General features: G+C 38.8%; 1 protein-coding gene across 2 annotated transcripts; it reads right to left on the reverse strand.

Moving 5' to 3' along the window:
* Positions 1-15,994: 15,994 nt before the first annotated feature.
* Itm2a (integral membrane protein 2A) lies at positions 15,995-21,984 on the reverse strand. 2 transcript variants are annotated; one of them, XM_059250664.1, is made up of 7 exons: positions 21,715-21,984; positions 18,363-18,494; positions 17,893-18,090; positions 17,550-17,660; positions 16,883-17,033; positions 16,642-16,757; positions 15,995-16,433 (listed from the first exon to the last, which is right to left on the reverse strand). In XM_059250664.1, the coding sequence occupies exons 1-6, from the start codon at positions 21,823-21,825 to the stop codon at positions 16,669-16,671; spliced, it is 792 nt and encodes a 263-aa protein (XP_059106647.1). In that variant the 5' UTR covers positions 21,826-21,984; the 3' UTR covers positions 15,995-16,433; positions 16,642-16,668. The 2 variants fall into 2 exon arrangements, with proteins under 2 accessions (XP_059106647.1, XP_059106646.1); XM_059250663.1 differs by having other exon boundaries at positions 15,995-16,757.
* Positions 21,985-22,519: the final 535 nt, after the last annotated feature.

Below are 22,519 nucleotides of genomic sequence, written 5' to 3' on the forward strand. Positions count from 1 at the left end.
TTGATGGCTCATCTAATGGTATGGGGGGTATGGTCAAGATATTCATCAATTAATTAATACTTCTTTTTCCTAAGCCAAGCAGGTGGAATTGTCTGTTTTTATTCATCTATTATGATTAACTCATTAATCCTTAAATGCTGTTTCAGATTCTGTGTAATATTTAAGGCAATAGACTCACACTCATACACACTCTAACATGACTGGTTTTCTTGCAGAAGGAAATAAGCAAGTTGATGCATTAATCTGTCCTATTTTTACTTCCCCAGGAGAAAATTGGGAAGGAGTATGCATCTGTCATTGCAGATGGATCCATTGAAACATTATGGATTCATCTCTGTTTCCTCCTACCCCAGGCCATTAAGGACCGTAGTGGAGGGTGAGGAGACAGTAGAAGTCACTAGCAAGATAGCAGACCTCCAGCTAAAGAGCAAAAGGAGATATAGATCATATCCTCAGAAGTCAAGTCTGCCTACCTGGACCCTATGCACCAAGTGAGAAGTTATTCTATGAAATACACAGAACTCTGAGAATAGACATATTCAACAATGATAAAGAAGACCTGTCTTGGTTCTCTATACATGAAATTATGTCTATTATCAACTGGGAGTTACTAAAAACCTGATTAATCTATTTCTCTTTGCTTCTAGTTAAATCAGTATGCCAAGAGGGATAGACGGGATTACAGTGGTTAACACTATCATCAAATATTGAAACCATCCCAAACTGGTACTTTCAACTATAATTGCATTGAATTTTATTTGGCTGGGACAAAAGGTATATGTGCTTGGGGAATAACTAGAATACTTTAAACAAGTATATGTGATTAATTCCAATTTCAGTTTCATGTGATGTTTCTTCAGTAAAACAAACACAGCTTTTAAATGTTAATATAGAGTCATATATGTAGAGACTTCTTTCTCCCTCATTCATTTTTATCTTCAAAGAAAATCAAAAACAGTTTATATTCACCTATTGGTTTCTTATGCTAAAGCTTCATAATCACTCCTTTCTGCTGAAACATTGATCAGAACTGACTTAGATTGTGTTGATTGCCCTCAGAAAACATGCTTGTTCATTACATTTTATGACATGCTAAGTTATCCTGGTGAGCAGAAAATAGCAAGCATTTTTAGTGCATTGCCAAGATAATGTGCTTAACCAGAGGGTTTGATCAACTGTTGATGCTTTCTGGGAATCCAGTTGTCTGCGATTCAATATGTCATTTCTTAAATGGGGAACAATTATTAAACTGAATCATGAAGAAGTAGATAAAATTATTGATAGAATTAGCAAAACTTTGGAGGCAACATACATATATCATGCTTGGACTCTCAACTCATCATGTAATCCACAAAAAAATTTCATATCAAATATGATTGAGAGCAAGAAAATTGTCAACAGTCTATCTAGGCTCAGTGTAAGTTGCTCTGCTACTTGAAGCTTATGATGCATCAGGCACATAGCATTTGAAGTTCATGTGGTATATAGATATACTCTACGACCATTATGGTGCTGACTCTAATTCAGGAATAAAGCCTTAGGTCTCAAACCCAGGACAAATGGCTGAGGTGCCTATTTGACATATCAAAGTGGACCTGGCTACCAGGCTTTCCCAGCATCCCTCAGTCCCCACCTGTTACAGGATATGCTTGGTATACTCCACCCTCTACCCCGAACTCTCCAGCCCAGGGCTAGGCTTCCCTTCCCCCAGTCTCTGGTCCCTATACAACTCAGCCCATCATTTTACCTTTTTGCCCTCTTAGTTACTGCACATTTTTTCCCTCTCTCCCCTCTCCTCACATGGCCCTGCTCAGAGTCATGCTCACTCTGAGCTCTCCAGACATCTTTGCCTCTGACTATGCTCTCCCTTTTATTGACAATAACACGTCTCCTCCACCATACCTAGGAGCAGTTATGTCCTTCCTTTTTTATTTCTTTGTTTCCATTCATCTGGTCCTGAAACCCAGGATTGGCATATATGCGTTCCCTTCCAAGGAACTCAGCCTCTTCAAACCAAAATGCCAATTTGACTCTCCTAAGGTAAGTACAGATCATTTGTTTCTGCTGCCTTCTGCCATCAAGGTTGACCCCAAATTCTAGACTCTGCCTCTTCAGCTGCTTCGCCCCTTCAAGTGCTCTAAACATTCCTCTCCTCATCTGTGTCCTAAGTGTCTCTCTGGCTCCTAGTGCCTGGTACTCATCTCAAATCTCTGGCCTGCAACACACGTCTAAGTATCTCTACTAAAGACCCTTCCCATCTTCCATTTCCCCCTGCTGTATCCTCTCTCTCTACTGGATAAGAATCACCTAAGCCGCCCGTTTTGTCTACTATTACACCAAAAGCCACATTATTGTGCCAGGAAGCTCTTCTCGACCTACTTGGGCCCTGGTAACATGGAAAGGAACACTTCTCCTCTGTGATTTGGAACATGTTTCTCTCTGATAAGTTTCCCATTTTGCTTGAGCTCAGCTAGCTTTCTCTTGCTTCCCCCTAGGAACTGTAGTCCTGTCTGCAGTCCTGTGGCTTCTACTCTCGGCTCTCTCCTAAAGTCTCCTTCCCCAGAGGGAGCTGCCTGCTCTGCCTCTTCCTTAAGCCCTCCTAGGTCTCTCCTCCCACAGCTTCTCTAAGCCTGAGCCAATAGGGACCACAGTGCACTCTTTCTCAGCGTCCTCTCGGAGCTTATAGAAATTCCCTCCCGCAGAGTTCCGTTTTTCAACCCTTTCTCTTTCTTCCTTGGACTACATACAGCTTGGCCTCAGCACAGATCAATGGCCAAAGATCAGCGTGCTCTATTTTCAGATTCTCTCAAAAGGTAGCAACTTCTGCCACTGCACAAACAAAAGATCCCCAGATGGCTTTATCTAAACTTGCTCTGCTCTATACTTCCTCTGTTTCCCACTCGTAAAAAGCTTTTATCTCTACAATTTCTCTGCACTCTGCTCTCAAAAAAATCTCTGAAGACTATTGCATAGACTCTGTCTCAGGTTTTGTAAGCTCATTGGGTATGACTGAAAAAAATCTATAAAACCTGTAACAAAATTTAGCTTTAAACTTATAACAAAAGGCTTATAATTAAAATCTATACATGAGTAATCTTGATTTGCTGCAACATACTATATATGTGATCCAACTCTTGTTTACAGTGTACTGTATATGTAACTTAGATTAAATTCTTATTTTAAAATAGGTCTAACAAAAAATAGATATTTTCAGCCGGGCGTTGGTGTCGCACGCCTTTAATCCCAGCACTCGGCAGGCAGAGCCAGGCGGATCTCTGTGAGTTTGAAGCCAGCCTGGGCTACCAAGTGAGCTCCAGGAAAGGCGCAAAGCTACACAGAGAAACCCTGTCTCAAAAACCAAAAAAAAAAAAAATAGATATTTTCAATAACAACCACATGGTTGGCAGCCATCTTTATTAAGGTTAAAGGGTACATGCAATGTGACTTCACCACCATCTTAAGATGACCACTCCCTTGTAAACCAGCTAAGGCAGTACCTATAAAACTTCTTAGTCCTACTGATCCCTCTGCTTATCATTTTATCTCCTTTTAGATTAAGGAGACAACAACATATCTCCAAAATATTTTGGATTGTTATGGATTTTTGTATGATGATTAATTTTTAAAGTTATAAAAATCTACTCAGAGTAACAAAAGCTGACTTGGAGATTTATACCTAACTACTTATGTTGAAGGGTCCAGGAATATAGAAATATAAAATTATAAGCTTAATAAATAAAAGCTGGCAGTTATCAGCTCTAAAGAATTTCTAACAATGACTCTCTGCTTTACAGCCAGCTCCTCTGTCAGGAGCTAAGGGTTAACTTTTAACCCCCTTGCCCCTTATAGCCAACAACTGCCTGGACCAAAGTTAACTTTTAATAGTTGTTTCTATGTGACTTCAATAATGAATCCCATGCCTGATGTTTCTATGTGACTGCTAGCGTGCACCACATGCCTGACACTTTCCCCCTTACTATAAAAGGGGCTCATAACCCCCCTCCAACTGACACAGCCTCAGAAGTCCCGAACATTGGCTATGGTCTCAGTTAGCTAATAAGCTTTTGTGCTCCATGGTAAATTTTTTATTTTTATTTTTATTTTTTCCTGGAATAAAGTTTGCTTCTGGTTTAATAGACTTTGGTGGTCTGTCTCCTATTATTGCGAGACTCTGGACCCAACGATGTCTTTGCTAACTCTTCAACATTAGGCATCTATAAAATTTAGATAAGTAACAACATATGTTTGATAAATAAGGTATATTTGATAAATAAGGTTTATAAATTCCTAAGGTCTACTCAGGTTCACAGTAATATTTGTCAAGCTTCTTTGTCTTTGCTCACTTTATTAAGCTTTAGCTATTTGGACAAACTAAGTTATACAAAGAAAACAGTGATATTCTATAATGGTGCATTATGAAAGAATCAGGAAAGTAAAGTTCCCAGTTTCTCTATGGGCTATATTTATGGTTTAACGCTTTATTTTGATGCTAAAGGTAATTTCAATTAAATCTTCAACTGAAATTTTAAGGCTCAAACTTAACAGAGATAAAGCTGTAAAATCCTATTCTTATATAAGCTACTAACTTATATAAACTGTTAAAGCTAATTAAAACATACAAGTTAATGTGTTTTCAAGGTTAAGTCTAAAGCAAGTAACTAAATCAAGTATACTTAATAGATGGTCCTCAAACTCTTAAGAGATCTGCTGAATATGGCATTTAAAATGTTTAATAAAAAACTTTCCATCATAGAGAGAAATGCCAACTCCTAGAGGAAACCCTAAGGTCTTTAAAGAAGATAGATGGGGCATGATGATGTCATCTGAATTGTGGTGCCACTAACCACTGGGTGATACTTCCCCATGCCTTGACTGCTGCCAGGGCTCTGCCCAAGCTGGGAACACTGTTGGGTTCATTGCCCTACCCTGCCTGATCAAAGTAAGGACAGTCCCCCAAGTTCCTCTCCATAGGAAAATCTCCCAGAACTGGGTTTAGCAGCTGAAGGCCAATGCTGCTCTGTATGACAATTTGAGATTAAATGCCATCCTGTATGACAGCTGAAGACCTACAACCACTGCCTCCAATAAGCCATTGAGGTCACAGGAACCTAGGGCAACCATGTAGGTAGTAAGCAAGTCTCTTATTTTAACTGATACATTGACCATGTGGATTATACCTCCTGCAATAATTTATCCTTCTCAGATCTCTGATGATATTGACTGATTAACTGTAGCTTTAACAGCTGTGAGTTTACCAACTCCTCCCCACAAGGCTACAGCTGCCTTCTCTTCATATGTAAAAATCAGGACTCAGGCCGCACTTTAATCCCAGAGCTACAAGATCTCCAGCTGAGAAACACAAACAGTTTACCTTGCTCTGAAAGACTCTGAAAGGGGTGAACTCACTGATGCTAAAATACTTATTGGGTCCCCAAGTTTTTACCATGACTCAACAGTGTGAGTCTACTGCTTTTTCTACAATGTGAATTTCAATAAAGATTACAAACAATGGTAATGCTAACATATCTAAAACTTTTATCTCTTTATAAACTTAAATTCATGTAAGCTTCAGGGAGTCAACTTGGATCCACCTCTTGCAGGCCAAACAGACTCCAGATAAGTACTCCTAAGTTTCTCAATGTACACCCAAGATAAAAACTTTCCTCTAAATTCCTTAATATAACATAACATATTTATGTTCCAGCAGATTTCCAAACACTGAAAGACTGCAAACTGCTCCAAACTCACTAGCCCCAGGTGCTTCTGGTAGAATTCCAACCAGCCTGAACCTCTGCATCCTAGATGGCTCTGAGTGGCTAGCCCCAAGTGGTCCAGTCTCCACAGATTGCTCCAACTTGGCCTGCACTTCCCTAGCCCCAGATGGTCCTGCAGAGCCTGGACAGCAAGTGAAAGAGCCTGAACTCCTCTTTCTCTCTCTTCTGGGCCTTAGCCAGCATTCTGGCTTTCTTGGGTCCCCAAAAAGGACACCACAATGTCAGCAGGAAGTAGTCATAGAAAAGATTGTTTCAACCCTTATCATTTATTATCAACACAAAGGCAGGGACGTTAGATCTCAAACCCAGGACAAATGGCTGAGGTGCCTATTTAACATATCAAATGGACCTGGCCACCAGGCTCTCCTGACATCCCTTAATCCCTACCTGTTACAGAGTGTGGCTGGCATACCGGGCCTCCTTCCCTGAACTCTAGCCCAGGGCTAGGCTTCCATTCCCCAGTCTCTCATCCCTATATAGCTCAGCCATTTGGTTGTCCCAGTCCTTTTGCCTTTTTGCTCTCTTGGCTGCTGCACATAGTTCTCCTTTCTCCCCTCCCTTGTCTTCTCACGTGTCCCTGTTCAGGGTCATGCCCACTCTGGACTCTCCCAGATGGCTCTGCCTCTGACTATGCTCTCCCTCACATGTACAATAAACTTTCTCCTCCACCATACCTAGGAGCAGACATGTCCTTCCATTTTTATTTCTTTTTTCAGTCATGAAGTACTGCTCCTAACTTTCTAACAGACTATCTTTACTAAAGGACAGTAAGTGACATGCCTCATTAATCATACCTTATAATAAAAATAGTACTATAATATTCATGCAAGAATGAGATCCTGAACATATCATTGTCCTGGCAGGAATAATAATCCTGCTTATCAAGGGGAGCTAGGGTTTTATGTCCACGTTAAAACCCAAAAGGACCAAACACAAAAACACAAAAAGTTACTGAGATGCCTCTTTTGCTACCTTGCCAAATAGCCATAATCAATGAAAATCTTTATCAAAAATAGAGCTATAAGACTATAAAAACCTCAGATCTCACAGTGAGAAAAGATTAGATTGTTTCACTAGAGAAAACAAAACATATCCAATCAAGATGCTCCAAAGTGCAAAAATAAATATGAAATTGCCTACGAAATATGAAAACTAAGACTATCAATTTAGGTTCATAAGCAGCTATTGATCAGAGGCTGAAGCAAAAATGCTTTAATTTTTTTTCTCCCTTCTCCTAATTTGTTACCTTATGTAACAAGCAATGGTAACAGCTGACATTTTAGTTTCTGGAGTATTCTACAATGACATTGTAGGCAATGGAAACCTGTGTGTCCTTTGTGCTTGTGATATGAACAGTTTGTCCTGATGTGTAATAGGAGACACTGGCTGGGCATGGTGGTATATGACTATAATCACAGTACTCAGGAGGCTGAGGCAGGAATATCACAAGTTTGAGCGCAAACTGAATGAACTACATGGAGAGAGCTTGTTTCTAACAACAATGAATATAAAGAAAAAAGGAAGTAAAATAAAAAGGAATGAAAGAAGAGTGGAAGGGGGTGCTCTTCTTTGTTTTTTGCTACTGTGATAAACAAGACCATGACCAAAAAAACCGGTAATAACGTATCAGCTTCCACTTCAGGTAATAATCCATCACTGAAAGAGCTTAAATAAGAATCGAAGCTGAAACCATGAAGGAGAGTTGTTTGCTATTTTTTTCTCTCTGGTTTGTGGTAAATTAGCTTTTTTATATCAGTGGTCTGGTCCCTCCTACATCAATTAGTAATTAAAAAACTACCCACAGGCATGCCCAAAGGCCAATCTGATCAAGGCCATTCTTTCACTGAGACTTTCTCATCCCAGGTGACTCTAAATTGTGTTAACTTAAGAATAAAATTTAACCAGGCGAGGGTTTAAAGAGGGAGGGAAGGGAGAGGAAGAAGAAGAGAGAAAGAAAAAGTAGAAAAGGAGAGAAAGTTGAAATACATGAAGGAAGGAAGGAAGGAAGGAAGGAAGGAAGGAAGGAAGGAAGGAAGGAAGGAAGGAAGGAAGGAAAAAAGAGGCTAAGATAGAAAAGGTGTGCACTCTGATGGCTATTATTTGCCTGACTTCCCAGAGCTACTTTTCATCCATTCTGCTTATATTCAAGGCTGACTTTTCGACACTGGATCAATGAGCTGTTTTCCATCTGACTTGAGTTGAGTTTGGCCAATGCGGGACTGCAGCAGCAGATTAAAGGCTGAGTTCACTGTATCCTTTACTAAAAGCCTCAATTTCTTTCAGGGACAGTTCTTCCGAATAGTTAGTCTTTCTAGGTTCTCAGAAATAGTCTTAATGTTCAAAACTAGGGGTTGTGAACTTTCACTATTTCTGTTCTTTTTAGTGAACTTCATTAAAGCTCATTTTTAAATAATATTAACCTTTCTTGTTATTTTCATTTGTTTGAAAATACCATACATGTATATAATATATCTGGATCACATTCACCCCCTCTTTCCCAATTTAACTTTCCCCAACCCGCATCGCATCCCTTTCCCAGTCTCATGTCTTCCTCTCTTCTTTTCACAAAATAATGTATTTATTTTGTGGAGCTGTGGGGAGCAGAGGAAGCCCTGAGTGAATGTGTTGTTGACATGAGCCAGCTCTGTTAAGGACCCTAGTCTCAGACCCATGGGAAAATGGCAAAGCTTTCTTTCAGGAGCGGGCCTCAGAGGGATGACAAGACTTTCTCTGCTTCATGTGCAGATTTTGATAGTATGTGCATAAAATGTCCCTCATACCTTTTTCCCCATGGATATTTAAAGCCTGAAGGCTGCTTCGCTTCCCTACAGAGACTGCTTCTACTGAGATCAGCTAAAGCTCTCTCCCTGATCCAGCTGTATACAATAAACTCAGCCTCCTTGTTTATGTGTGTGTAAAAACGCTGCCTCCTTGTTTAGCTGTATGCAATAACCCTATGTCCCAGTTCAACTATATATAATAAACATGCTGTTTTTCCATGGCACTGAGGTTTTTCCATCACAAAGCCCATTTCATCCAATCCCAGCTTTTATGTGTGTGCTTTCGTTATTTCCTTTTAGCTCTAGTCAGCTCCATCCCTAGAGTCATGCTAGATGTGGCAAGTGACTCCTGAACAGTGACAATAATGTAGATACTGGCTATGGGATACAGTCATATGTCACACAAGAGAGCCCTCCCTAGAGAAGAGGAAAGAAAGAAACAAGACAAAGAAACAAAAGTAGAGAAAGAAAAAAGGATAAAGGAATAAATAAAGGGATAAAGAGAACATATTTTGATTCATCTGGTATAAAGAAGATATTAACAAGTAGACTCTAGAGACAGACAATTATGTCAGTGCTGTGAGAGAGATTTTGAGAAATTGTGGAAGCAGGGTAAAAATATTGCAGCTCCACCAATTCTTAGATTACATCCAGGAGACTTGCCCTTGGTTTTCTGAAGACAGCACAGTAAATTAGGCCACTTGGGAGAGAATAGGGGAAGAGTTGGAGGGATGGATACAGGGATGAAGGACTTGAATATCCCCATTTTCACTTTTAGTTTATGGAGTTTAAAACATGATTCCATAGATCCACAGCCTGGCAGAATCCTGCTTCATAGGCTTTGTTCCTCAGATTAGGAAGTACTAACTCTTTTCCTCTCAAAAACAGGCACAGATAATGACAGGGGAGCCACAGCTTTAACTTCAACAGCATGCCCAGGACCTGCAGGAATAGAGGGACAAGTTGGACTTGTGGGTCAGGCTTGCCCTGACTTGTCTAGTGCCTCTGACGCTGATGCTTAGGAGACTGATTATAAGGATGAGGCCACCCAACCCTTGGCAAAGTCGTAAGCCTCCAAAAGATTCAAAGGAGAAGTGGTTGCACTCTTTTTCCATCAGGCCTTGGTTCATGCGAGGAATTTTAGGAAACATGGTAATGACTTTTACTGCTTTCCTGTATTTGAACAACCAGACCCAAATAACTCAGGGTAAATGCTGTGTTGCCTGGAGACAGTGGCTCCAAATCCTTAAAGGAGATCAAAGAAACCTTTAATGACCAATGAGCCTATGGCTCCAAAGACCCAAGGACTTATACTTGTCCTTAGTAACTGTCTGGCCTCCCTCTGACTGTTTATGTATGGCAAAATCTTGTCTCAACCCAGGAGATATTGCCAGTTATTCAAAACTGGATTTACAGAAGTATATCAAGACCAGGTCCAACATAATATAGCCCATGGAACTGCTATAACTGAAGACTTGCTCCTAGGTACAGGGATTTATGAAGGAGCAGGCAACCAAATACACTATCTTTTGCAAGCCTATCAATGAATTAATATAGCCACCTTAAAGGCATGGAGACAGCTGCCCACTAAAGGGACAAAACCTTGTCACCACTTGAGATTTACCAGGGCTCAGAAGAGTTGTACCCAGATTTTGTGGCTCAGCTCTTAAAAGTTATAGGGTGCCTAATAGCTGACCCAGAGTCAGGGAAAGTACTTATGAAACAATTGACTTTTGAAAATGCTAACATGTCTTTAAAGGAGTCACTTTGGGGTTCCTTCAAGAGCTTAAATTTACAAGAGGTGATTAGATTGTGTGTCTATAGGTCCCAACCACTTTCAAGGTGTGGCTCTTTCAGCTGCCCTTAAGGAAGTTGTACACCCTGAGGGAACAGGTGGTACCTGTTATGCATGTGGAAAAGGCTGGACATTTTGCAGACTGATTGCCAACCCAGGAATTTCAAATTAAAAATAAGCATGGGCTTGTAGCCACTAGATGATAAACAGCCCTGGGGTTATACCTGTGACTTCATAGAGGAATCAAGTGGGCTAAGGAATACTGTTCACAAGAGGATATTCATGGGTAAATTCTTCGGGAGAGGGGAAACAGCCAAGCCACACCAGGCTGCACCAAATAATAGGGACAATCTATCTCTGAAGAGCTCTACGAACCAAAAAAGGTAGACCTGTGATTCTCGCCACCAAAATGCACCTTTGATCAACTCTATTGGGCAACCTCAGACATTAGGGGATTGTACCTCAATTCTGCCACCCAAAGTGTACCAGCCTCTAACATAGAGACCCAAGTCATTCTCACCAGGGCATATGGGCCTTTGCTGCCAGGCACAGTAGGACTTACTTTAGGAAGCAGCCAGACCCTAACTTGGGGACTACAGAGTCACCAGGAGGTAATAGATGAAGGTTATACAGGGGAAGTTAAAGTCCTGGCTCAGCCACCCAAATTTATTTTGATATTACACCTGAATTAAAAATAGATAGACTCATAACAGTCCCCAGTGTTAAATTAGGAAAGTTGCTCATGGCTCAGTTCCATAAAGACAGAGATTTTTGATCCTCAAAGCATGTTTATTGGGTATAGATAGTAATGAAGAATTGTCCAGAAATGAAGCTGTATTTTAAATGGTAAAGCTTTTCTTGGACTTCTTGACACCAGGGCAGATGTATCTGTAATTTCAGGATGATACTAGCCCCAGCATGACCACTTCAGCCAGTTGCTGCCTATTTACAAGGAGTTGGTGAGATGCTGGCACCATCACAAAGTTCTGCCATGATTAGCTGGTGGGGTGCTAAAGGTCATCAAGATATTTTAGGCCATATATCCTGCCCAATATGCCTGTAAATTTCTGGGGCTGAGATATCTTGAGCCAAATGGGGATTCTTTCATATAGCATAAACCATATTTTCTCTGATCAGATGTTACCCCAGGAAGTTAATGCTTTATGGGGTTTACATAAAACTCAAAATGTGTAACTACTCCCATAAATCCTTGAGGTAATTATAAAATGCTGGGATTAGGATATCCCAGGACAAAATCTTTGCTAACAGCCTTGGTAAACATCACAAGGCACACTCCCATGGAAATTTGCCTTCTGGAACACTTGGCTATCAGAGAATACTGTCTGGATATATTAGTGGTTGCTTGTAGGAGAAATAGGGACTACTGGCACTAATTTGGTGGAGAAACGGTTACCGGCTGAACACATAGATTGGTCCAATAGTCCTTGGAACATCTCTTTTTTGTTATAGGAAATGAATCAGATAAATGGAGGCTGTTACAAGACTTAAGAGCTATAAATAAAGTCATGTAGACAGTGGGGCCCTACAGTCAGGACTGCCATTGCCTATTGCTATACTACTACATTTTTATTTGATTATAGTTGACTTGAATTGTTTGCCCACCATTCCACTGTATCCCTGCTTTTTTATTTTTACCCTTCTTTCACCTAATCATGGTCTACCAACACAACCCTTTCAATGGAAAGTCTTCTCTAGGGATAAGAAAAACAGACTATTGTGTGGAAGCAATGTGTTGCTAAAGCTAGTTAGTCCATAAGTGACAAAAACCCTAAGGTCTATGTCATCCACTGTACAGATAGCTCCTATATAATAGGAGTAATGTTGGTACATGCATATTTAGAATTTTAATATCCATTTGGTAGATCAGTCCTTTAATGAGTATGAAGTGATCCTTGTTATTTATTATAACTAGTTTTCCTTTAAAGTTTATTTTGTCAAGTATTAAAATAACTGTGTATATGACTCTTGGTTTCTTGGTTCCATTTACTTGGAATATCTTTTTCCATTCTTGTACTGTACAGTGGTGCCTATGTTTGATGGTGAAGTCTGTTTTCTAAAAAAAAAAAAGACTTATTTATTTATGTGTGTGTGCTTATATGCACCACATGCATACAGGAGCCCTCCCTCAGGGGGCAGTAAAGAGTACTGAATCTCCTGGAACTGGCATTACAGGCAGTTGTAAACTGCTATGTGTGTTCTGGGAGCCAAACATAGCTCCTCTGAAGAAATGCTCCTAACCACCAAGCTCTCTCTCCAGCCCTGAGCTATATTTCTTGGAGGCAACAAAAAGCTAGATCCTGTTTTGTAATCCAATCTGCTAGTCTATGTTTCTTCATTGGGGAATTTATACCATTATTAGTACTGAATTTGTTTTGGATGATGGGTATTAATTACTAATTTTTTTGATGTTTTCTTAGACCTCTTTTGATTAATGATTCTGGAATTTCTTTTTATTCCCTGTGACCTCTTGGATATATTTATCCTTGTCTTCAGACCAAAATACTCCTTTACAGTAGCCTCTGCAGATCTGACATAGTGGTCATAAATTCCTGTAATCCATTTTTAACATAAAAGTTTTTATTTTTTGCTTGATTAGTTTTTCTGGGTAATAGTCCATGTTAACAATGTGGTCTTTATGAACTTGGCATACACCTTCCAAGGCCCTTCTGATTTAATGTTTGTGTTGAATAATCAAGCATTATTCTGATGGGGCTGCCTTTGTTAGTGATTTGATATTTTGCTCTTACAGACTTTAATAACCCTTTCCCCCTGTGTTTTAAGTGTTTTAACTAGAATATGTCATGGGGGGGTTCTTTCCTGGCCCTTTCTATATATGGTTTTGTAGGGTTTTTGTGCCTGGATGGGCTTCTTTTTGTTTATGTTTGGAGAATTTTCTTCTATGTTTTCACTGAAATTATGCTTTATGCTTTCCCTATGGTGTTCTTCTCATTCTATGCCCCTAGGCTAAGGTTAGGTCATTTCATGGCATCCCAGAGCTCTCTCAAATTGTGTTCATATATTAATTTCTCATTGAACTTTACTGAGTGATCCAATTCCTCTACTTTGTTTTCCACCCCCAATTCTTTTCTCTACGTGATCCATTCTATTGTTGAGACAGTTCAACAAGATTTTATTTAGCTTATTGACTCTTTCATTTCTACCATCATTTCCATTTGGATTTTCTCCAATAATTCTATTTTTATATCTTGGATTAACTTCTGTATTCCATTGGTCTCCTTGCTTTAATTCTCCTGGAGTCTACTCATATCTTCTTTGAATTATTTGAAAATATTTATAAATATTCTTTCAAATTATTTGTCTGGTAGTTCTTCAAGGTTATTTTATGAGGTATCATTATTATACTATTGGTGAGTTATAGAGGAAACATGTTGTTCTTGATTCTGAATTGGTACTTCCACATCTGGGCTTAGTTCGTTAGTTGAGTTTTTCTTTCTTTCATTTGAATTTTTTATTTTTCAAATATAAGTCCCATTTTTCTGTCAGTGACGATATTTGCAGTGTTCAGTGGATAAGTAATCCTAGAAGGATTAGGATATAATTTCTTTCTATGGTACTGACATTTAGGGCCAGAGGCTCTATACTGAGTCTTCTGAAGGCCAGGTATTGTCATGTGTTGACTGGGGCCTCTTGGATGGGCCTTCAACTTGTACTATGAGTTGTAGATCTCTCCATATACTTGTAGGCCTTACCTCAAGTCAGATATGGTTCCCAGCCTTAGTCTGTAGCTTCCAGAGTTGTACAATGTCCATTGTGACTGTAATCCTAATCCAGAGTCAAATCTTGTTCCCATCCTGACCCCACAGTTTCCTCTTAATCTGCTAAAAATGTGGAACTTCCCAACCACCAGTAGAGCTTACTCTTTTTTTTAAATTCTTCTCTCATATATTACATCCCAGTCGCAGTTTACCCTCTCTCCTCTCCCCCCAGTGTCTCCGTACTCCCCTCTCCCCCCCCCAGATCCATGCTCTCTCTATCTCCCTCAGAAAAAAACAAGCCTCTCAGGGACTTTAACCAAACAAGGCATACTATGCTACAATAAGACCTAGTGATGGGGTCACAGAACCTGAACCAGGCATCTTCTGTAACCAGGCAAGGCCTCAAGTGGAGGGACTGGGACACCAACCCAGTCACAAAACCTATTTTTTCTTTATAACAAAATTTTGCAATTAAAAAGAACTTTTAAAAAAAGACTATATATATATATATATATATATATATATATATATATATATATATATAAAATAGTGAGTGTCCATGTTGTTTTTCTCACAATTGTATGCACCCCAAATATATAGCACAATACCCAGCCAATGATTAGTGTGTAGAGGCATTAAGTAGAAAAGGAAAAATGGTATTAGGTTATGGAACCTAAAACTGCTTCACAAAATACCTATCAGACCTTCATGTTGTGGTGAACGCCCCAACCATAAGATTATTTTTGTGGCGATTTCATAACTGTAATTTTGCTACTGTTATAAATCATAATGTAGTTATCTATGTTTTCCAATGTCTTAGATGACCCCTGTGAAAGGGTCATTTGATTCCCCCCCCCTCGCTAGCAAAGGGGTCATGACCCATAGGTTGAAAAGTGCTGAGATAGATGATTCCCCATTTCTGTAATTACTTTCAGGTTCTCAGAGAACCAATGTCTGTTGCATATTGAGTTTCTGATTCCAGCTCCAAATTAACATTCATTTATATTTTTTAGAATTGCTAAATATTTTTCTTTTAAAATTATTCATTAGTTATGAATATTTAGGAAACACTGTAGGTGGATGACTATGAATGGTATACTGTTTCATAATGTGTCAATTAAAAACTTTTGCTTTTTCATTCAACCCCTTGTCAACAAAATTTGATGTACAAGGAAGGCATCTTTCTACAGATGCTTATATTAAAACATGCTGTTTTACATGGTTGTATTTATTTGGGGGGCATTATTTTTTTCTAATTTTTGTGAAAGTAGTTGACAGAATTATTGCAGTACTGGCCTACTTGGTGTGGTATTTATACTTGTAGATAAATGTGTAAAGATGTCAGGCTTGTGAAGCTGTTAAAAATCATCGGTGTTAAACCAGTGTTCCAGAGGTTAAAGCACATGCCTCAACAAGCCTGACAACCTGAGGACCTGAGTTCCATCCCCAGCACATATGTCAAGGAGGAACGGGAGAATCTACTCAACAATGTTGTCCTCTGACCTCCACACACTCATTTTGGCACACATCCACACACTAAATAAATTACTTTAACTTTAAAAAGTCTCAATGCCTCATTCAATGTTAGTCTTTGGTGATCTACTATAGCTGCATATAGTTGTTTATGTTTTTATGAAAAAGAAAAACCATTAAAATGTTTTAAATTGTTCTGAGCTGGAGACTCTCTGTAAGTAGATGAATTTATATGACAAGAAAATTATAAGATATTTAAACAGCAATTAATACAAAGTGAAAATGGGGAAATGTGAGATTGTGAAACATAAATATGTAGATGTGGTAATGGATACAGTTATGTTCATAATTTTATATCTGATTCATGTAAATAAAAGCCAAATAAACAATAATTTCCACATTAAGTATCTGTCAAGTGACAAAAATAAAACATGATTGAATATGGTAAACTTTATTATAGGGTTGTAGAATTCACACAACTGGAACTCCTTACAGCATTCAGCACCTGTACAGTTCTGTGGATTTCACAATACAGATATCAGTGAGAAAGAATCATTACGTGTGTAAAAAATTGCTTCCTCATGAATATTGTTCACATATAAGTCAGATTCATTAAAGAGCACCTGATAGAAATGCAAAAATGTATTTTCTAAAATCAGGAGAGTTGAACAAAATGAAGAATAAAACACAAGAATGTGAAGAGATTTGACATGCTGCACACAAAAATGTCACAAATGATTTGAAATATTTTAAATTTAAAGCACGCTCTAGCTAGATGATTCTGTCAAGAACTTGCTTTAAATGAAAACAGAGGGTGGATTTTATAGTCAGGATGTTAGATGACATATTCATGCTGCTTTCAGAAGTCTAAACCCTATAAATTCAAAAGAAAAGATGATCATTTAATTTTTTTTTTGCAAACAGCAAGCAATGTCAATTAAACTAGAATTGGACAATAGCTTGCAGTGGTTAGTAGTTTTCTCCCCCTTTCCTTTTCCAGTATAAGCAATAGAGTAAATGTATGAGTAAATATCGTGAGTATCCCATTATCAAAGTCAGACTGTAAGTTGCTGACATATTACCAAGGATACTCTTTAATCTGCCATTCTTCACTCTTGGCAGATCTTGGTCTCAACAATGAATTCATTGGGGAAGTGTCTAATCTTCCAGCATTTGTCAATGGCGCGCTTGTTGAAACCTGTGAAGGCATAAAAAGATGGCTTTTGAGTTTTCTGTGCTCGTGGAAAGGTATTTCAACACACTCATTTCCACGCAATCTACCCTCAGTCTTTTCCATTCACCCACTAATAGTAAATTGCCTACCCAGCAAGAGGTCTCTGCGTCTAAGGCGGAAGGATTTTCGGTTGTTGCAAAGTTGGTAAATAAAAATGCCAAGATTGCTAACATCACGAATTTCTTCCACAGCAACCAGGTCTTCACGAACCACATAAGTGTGAGGCAAATATTTGCCACTCTAAAAGGGAAAAGAAAAAAGATTAACATGATAAATTCTTAAAGATGGTATTAAAATTCCCACTTACATACTTTTAAAAATAGACATTATTAAAAAGAATTCATTTTAGAAAGTTTTATATATTATTTTTATTATACACATACACATTTATGGGTTTTAAGTTTAGTGTGCTATTTGCACATACACACAGCATGCATTGATCAAATCTAACCTCCCTTTATCCACCTCCCCCTACACACACTCCCTTTTCAACTTCTATTAGTCAATGTTCTGTGTTCAGGTGAGCATTTTTAGCTTCTATGTATGAAGGAGAACATAAAGCATTTGTGTCTGACTGGCCTACATTGCTTAACATAAAACACTTCAGTTCCATCTATCTTGGCACAGCATATACTTTTCATTCAAAAATATTTCAACGAAATGGAATGTCTGGCCCAACTCATTAACTTTTTTGAATAACGAAGCAAAATTATTTGGAAATGCTTATAGAAAAAAATTGATCTCTAAAATACGTACTGCCAGTTTGCCAAAAAGCTCCACCAGATTCTTTGGAGTCATAACAATGGAAGTATTGAGGGGCATCAGGTAACAGTTTCCCAAAAGCAGGTCCAGGTAAGCAGTCATTCCCTGTTGGGGGGGTGTGTGTGAAAAAAGATGGGTATTAATACTTCAGATTTTCTAAGTACCATTAGAACAGACAGCCAGATATTCTTTGAAAATTCACTACTGTCTACCCGACACCACCACCATGAAAGAGCTTGGCTTCGAAAACTGTTCATTTATGAGTAGATTGTTTGCCTTTCAATGAAGAAGGAATAGAGAAAACTTTGAATAGCTGAAAGAAAAAAGAGAACTCCACCTTCTCAAAGTCATGGATGATGGCTGCAGGGTCACTATCCGAGAAACTGGGAACAGGCACATCGATGATTGCGATGTTGTCATCCTCACGAATATCAGCCTCCTCAGTTACAGGCAGGAAGTATGGCTCTCCTCCATGAAGGGAATTGACGGGATCTTCAGAATCAAAGAAGCACATCTCACCGTGGTAAATGGTGCTCTAAGAGACAGAAGGTGGACTTGAACCTTTCTAATACTCACAGCCACGACACTTGAATTGTTTCTTACACTCACGTCAATTCACCATACTGTGTTAATCTGAGGCTTGTTTGTTAGATCATTATGGAGCCTAGGCAATGTCAGAGACCGAAAAGTAATTTGAAAACATTCCTCAACTCTTTATTTCTTTGGATACCACCACATAATTATTTAGGTTGCTAATGAAATGCATGGCAATTAGTAATTCGAAGTATTAAGAAGTGTAACTATTACCTTGGGCATGAAGTACTTGTAAATGCAGGCTCCACCAACAATCAGTCCTGCCAAGATGAATGAGAGGCCTAGGAGAGTAAGCATACATCTCCCAGAAGAGCCATCTTTCTCCTGCGTGGCAACTCTGAGCTCCTATTGATTAAAAAGCAAAATAAAAAAAAAACAGATTATACTTTTAGACAGTTGCTTTTGTGAGCAATTTATCACTCCTAAAAAAACAAAATATTTAAAAAATAAACTAAGCTGTTCTAATCTACAATCATTTCAAGACAATTTCTGATGCTAATATATATAGAATATCTCCACCAACACTAGCCTTCCTTTTAGCATTTTCAAACTTAAATATAGATATAATGTTATTTTAAAATATGTACTTATCATTAATTTATAGAATGACATATTTTTATTAAAATATTTAATGTGGATCTACTATTTTAAGAGATGTTTAATAGATAGAACAGTATTTTTTAACTATCGATATGATATAGTTCGGGTTGTCTCTAAAAATTATGTTCTTTAATTGGAACTAGCCATAGATTTATAAACACTGGCTTTTTAGAAATAGACACTTTGCTACTTGCTTAGAAATCAATTTATCAACTTAAAGGAGTGTTAGTAACCTTCAGTTCGTTGGCTAGTTTTCAAAAAGCTTTGTCAAGTTGGAAAGGAGTTATTTCCTTTTATCTTAGAAATTAATTGAAGTCAATGATATATTTTCTGATATTCCTAATTCTATTAGTAAATATAAAGCTTCCGGGTATTATCCATTATTCTATACATTGCAATAATGCTATTTTCCAAGTCCTATAGCAAGCACTAGATTAGAAAGTAGAGAAGTTTCTACACAAAGAAGCTGTTTGTGAAGCAGTGATTTAAACATTCTTTGAAATCAATAATTTGCTGAAGAATTCTAAAAAAGAAAAATCAAAAGAAAAGTAACTGATTAACTGCGCCCTCCATAGGGCCGGGAACTGAAAGGCCTATTTCCAGTTTGCATCTCACAACATGCCCCTCAGGCACATTATTACTCAAGAGAATAAGTGAAGGCAGCAAATCCCAGCCCTCATAATACAAGATGCTCTTAAAAATTATTTTAGTTTGTCTAGTATCAGAATTTTTCATGAAATTGTTATGTTTTGGACATTTAACTGACGTTCCATTAATTTGGTGAAAAATGCACGTTAATGTGCAAAAGAGGAAAGGTAGAAAATTGTTTGATAATTCTAGTTTGCAAAATAAAGATATTTTTTAAAGGTCAAAATTTGAGATTCATATTTTAATTTATTTAAGCTTATTTCATCAATTATATTCAACACATACTGAAATGCCTTAATTGTTTTCATTAAAAATATAAACTAATATTTAGCACTACAAAAGCTGAATTTTATATTTTGACTGGGAATTACTGTAATATAGCTGTGGGATCTTAAAAGATATATTTTAGATAATTAAATTTGGGTGCAGAAAGAAGAAATGACTTGCTAAAAGGCACATAATAGCTTAACTTGAAATTCTCTGAGGAATGAATTTCTTTTTTCTTATTACTGAGACAGAAGAACAATTTGTACTGTAATTTCATTTCTCTTTTCCAATAATTCAGGAAGTTTATCATTAAGCATGGCTAAAGTATGAGGGTCTTGGTTTAACTAGACATGACTGTTCAGTAGGAATAAGGATTTCTTTTGTTTCCATTTAACATTGCAGGAGTTCAATGTAGTTGAATGAACCAATTATCATAGCTAATTTCTTTTCGAAGTGTATTTTAAAAGTTATTGTATATCATTTGCTAATGTGAATCCAGCGTGTTCAGTCTCTGTTGATCAGGCCTAATCCATAAACCGCAAAGAAATGTGTCAAGTAGTACTGTCAAAGTGGCCATGTTAGGGTTAGTTCTCTAAAACTCAACAAAGAAAGATAATCAAAGTGGAGATGTTTGTTTTTATTTCTTCCTCGAGCCACAGGACTGGCAAAAGTATTACATATTAATTGAATCTTTCTACAACTCATGAAGTTTTTGGTGATGAGGGGGAAAAAGGATTACTGTGTGGCTATTTTTAACTACTGGCATCTAGTTAGATCTACCCTCAAATCTGGCCATGTTTCATTTACAAAGTTAGTGGGAAGACGACGACTACATATTTGACCTTCTGTCATTTAATTGAAACCTCAACAATGCAAGGGGGTGTTGCTTTTGAGTTCCAGAATGTGTGATACACAAAAGCTAGTTTGATTGCAGAGTTAAATATTGAAAGTTTCCATGATGAATGTTCTGCAGCAACACATTAACATTTCAAATTGTATGCATAATTACGTTTTACTACATGAATTCAGATCTCACTCAAAACACTTTTCAAATATTCACTCTAAACCTAAAAGGGAAAACTTTCTAAAGACAACAGGACAAGTTAGGACAGATCAAGCCCCATTACTGCAGATTCCACAGATGCAGAAGAAAATATGATCGCCTTTTAAAATTGAGATTTTACTGAGGAAAAACGATAGTTTATCAATGCTCCAAACGTGGTTGGTTTTTAAAAGAAATATAAATTGGACTAGATAAATAACTTGGGAGGAGAGAACTTCTCCAGTGCCTGGAAAATGAGTTGTTTAAATTGCAACATTTGCTGTGTTTCAGATATCTATATGAAGGGAGCGCGATATTGTGCAACAAGAAGTAACAACCAAAAGAAGAGCCCTCAAAATGTATCTTTACAAGGGTTTGGCCAAGAATTAAAACCAATATATGTTTTTGACAGCTCCATTACCTAACCATTAACACAGTCTACCTAAAAATACACACAAATGTGTGTGTGTGTGTGTGTGTGTGTGTGTGTGTGCGCGTGTGTGTATGTTGTGCAGACACACACTTGCCCCAACGCATACAGTTTGGAGTTAAAGCTGCCCCTTGCCTCCATTCAGCCTCCACAATCAGCAATCCTACAAAGACACAGATTCATATAATTTTACTTAAGTCAATAGTAAAGAACAGTTAAGTCTTTTGCCCTTGCTCACCCCATGTGGCTGCACTGTCTCTGTAGCTATAATCGTGTCTCTGGCTAACTCCGTAGCCCATTTCCCAAAACAAAATGACATGAAGGAATTTCTTCAAACTCCTTCCAACAACTTCCTGGGATAGGTAGTGTTAAGGGATGGAATCGCATGGACGCAGAGGAGCATGAGTCAAAGCAGAGTATAAGGTGGCCCACGCAACTTACAGTGCAGATTGGCCTGCCTGGAACTCAGGACTGCGGGGGCAGCCAATAATTTGTCCTCTGCACCTGCATTGCACCCCCCCTCTTTCTCTTTCCACTCCCCAACCCCAGAAGGCCCACATAGGCCGAGTGGGAACTACCTTGCCAGTCAGGATCTGAGCTCGGACGGTGCGGCTCACGAGTGCCTCCACATCTTGCCGTGCCTCCTCCTTTTGCACCGCCGTGGGGGTGTTGAAGGCGATCTTCACCATGGTGAATCTTCGGGCTGCGCGGTAAGGCGCGGCTCGAATCAGTATCCTGGGCTGCAGGTTGAAAGAGGAGGGGAACGCGCTTGCTCAAGCAGCACTTACTTTCTCCCTGTCTTCCACAGGCTGCAGCAGCTCAGGTCTGGGGATACTTATGACGCAGTCCCAGGCTGAGTGGGAGAGCGTAGGCGGGGCCAGGGAGGTGCTGTGGGAGGAGCGGGAGGGGGCCCAAGCGCTGGAGTGGAAGCGAGTGGGGGTGGGAAGCTGCTAGTTGGAAAGAGGGGAACTGGAGCTGATGGCCGGCTCAGGGTAGACAAGCCTCACCTGCACCCCAGGCATGCTCCTACTGCCTTCTGCACCCTCAGATAAGAGCAAGGCAGGAAGGAAACCTGCCTGTCGTGTCTTTCTGCTTCTGCCTGGACCACAATAGCCCCTGACTTTGACTCTGTTTTCCCAAACTTGGGCCTGGCCCCCTGCGGGGCCCAGGACTGTAACTTGGCGCCAACCCAAGGTTTCTCAGTTCCACAACCCACCCAAGCCAGAAAGCACAGTTCCCGACTGTTGTACACCTTTATATCTTCCGTTTAAAGAACACCTAGAAGTTCGTTTGTAGTTGCTTGCTTCATTCGCCCAACATTGCTTTTCTTCCATGATTTTTGTTTTCTTTTATAACTTTAACTTTCCAACTTAAAGTAATGTT

Source organism: Peromyscus eremicus, chromosome X, assembly GCF_949786415.1.
Source record: "Peromyscus eremicus chromosome X, PerEre_H2_v1, whole genome shotgun sequence".
NCBI classification, from domain to species: Eukaryota; Metazoa; Chordata; class Mammalia; order Rodentia; family Cricetidae; genus Peromyscus; species Peromyscus eremicus.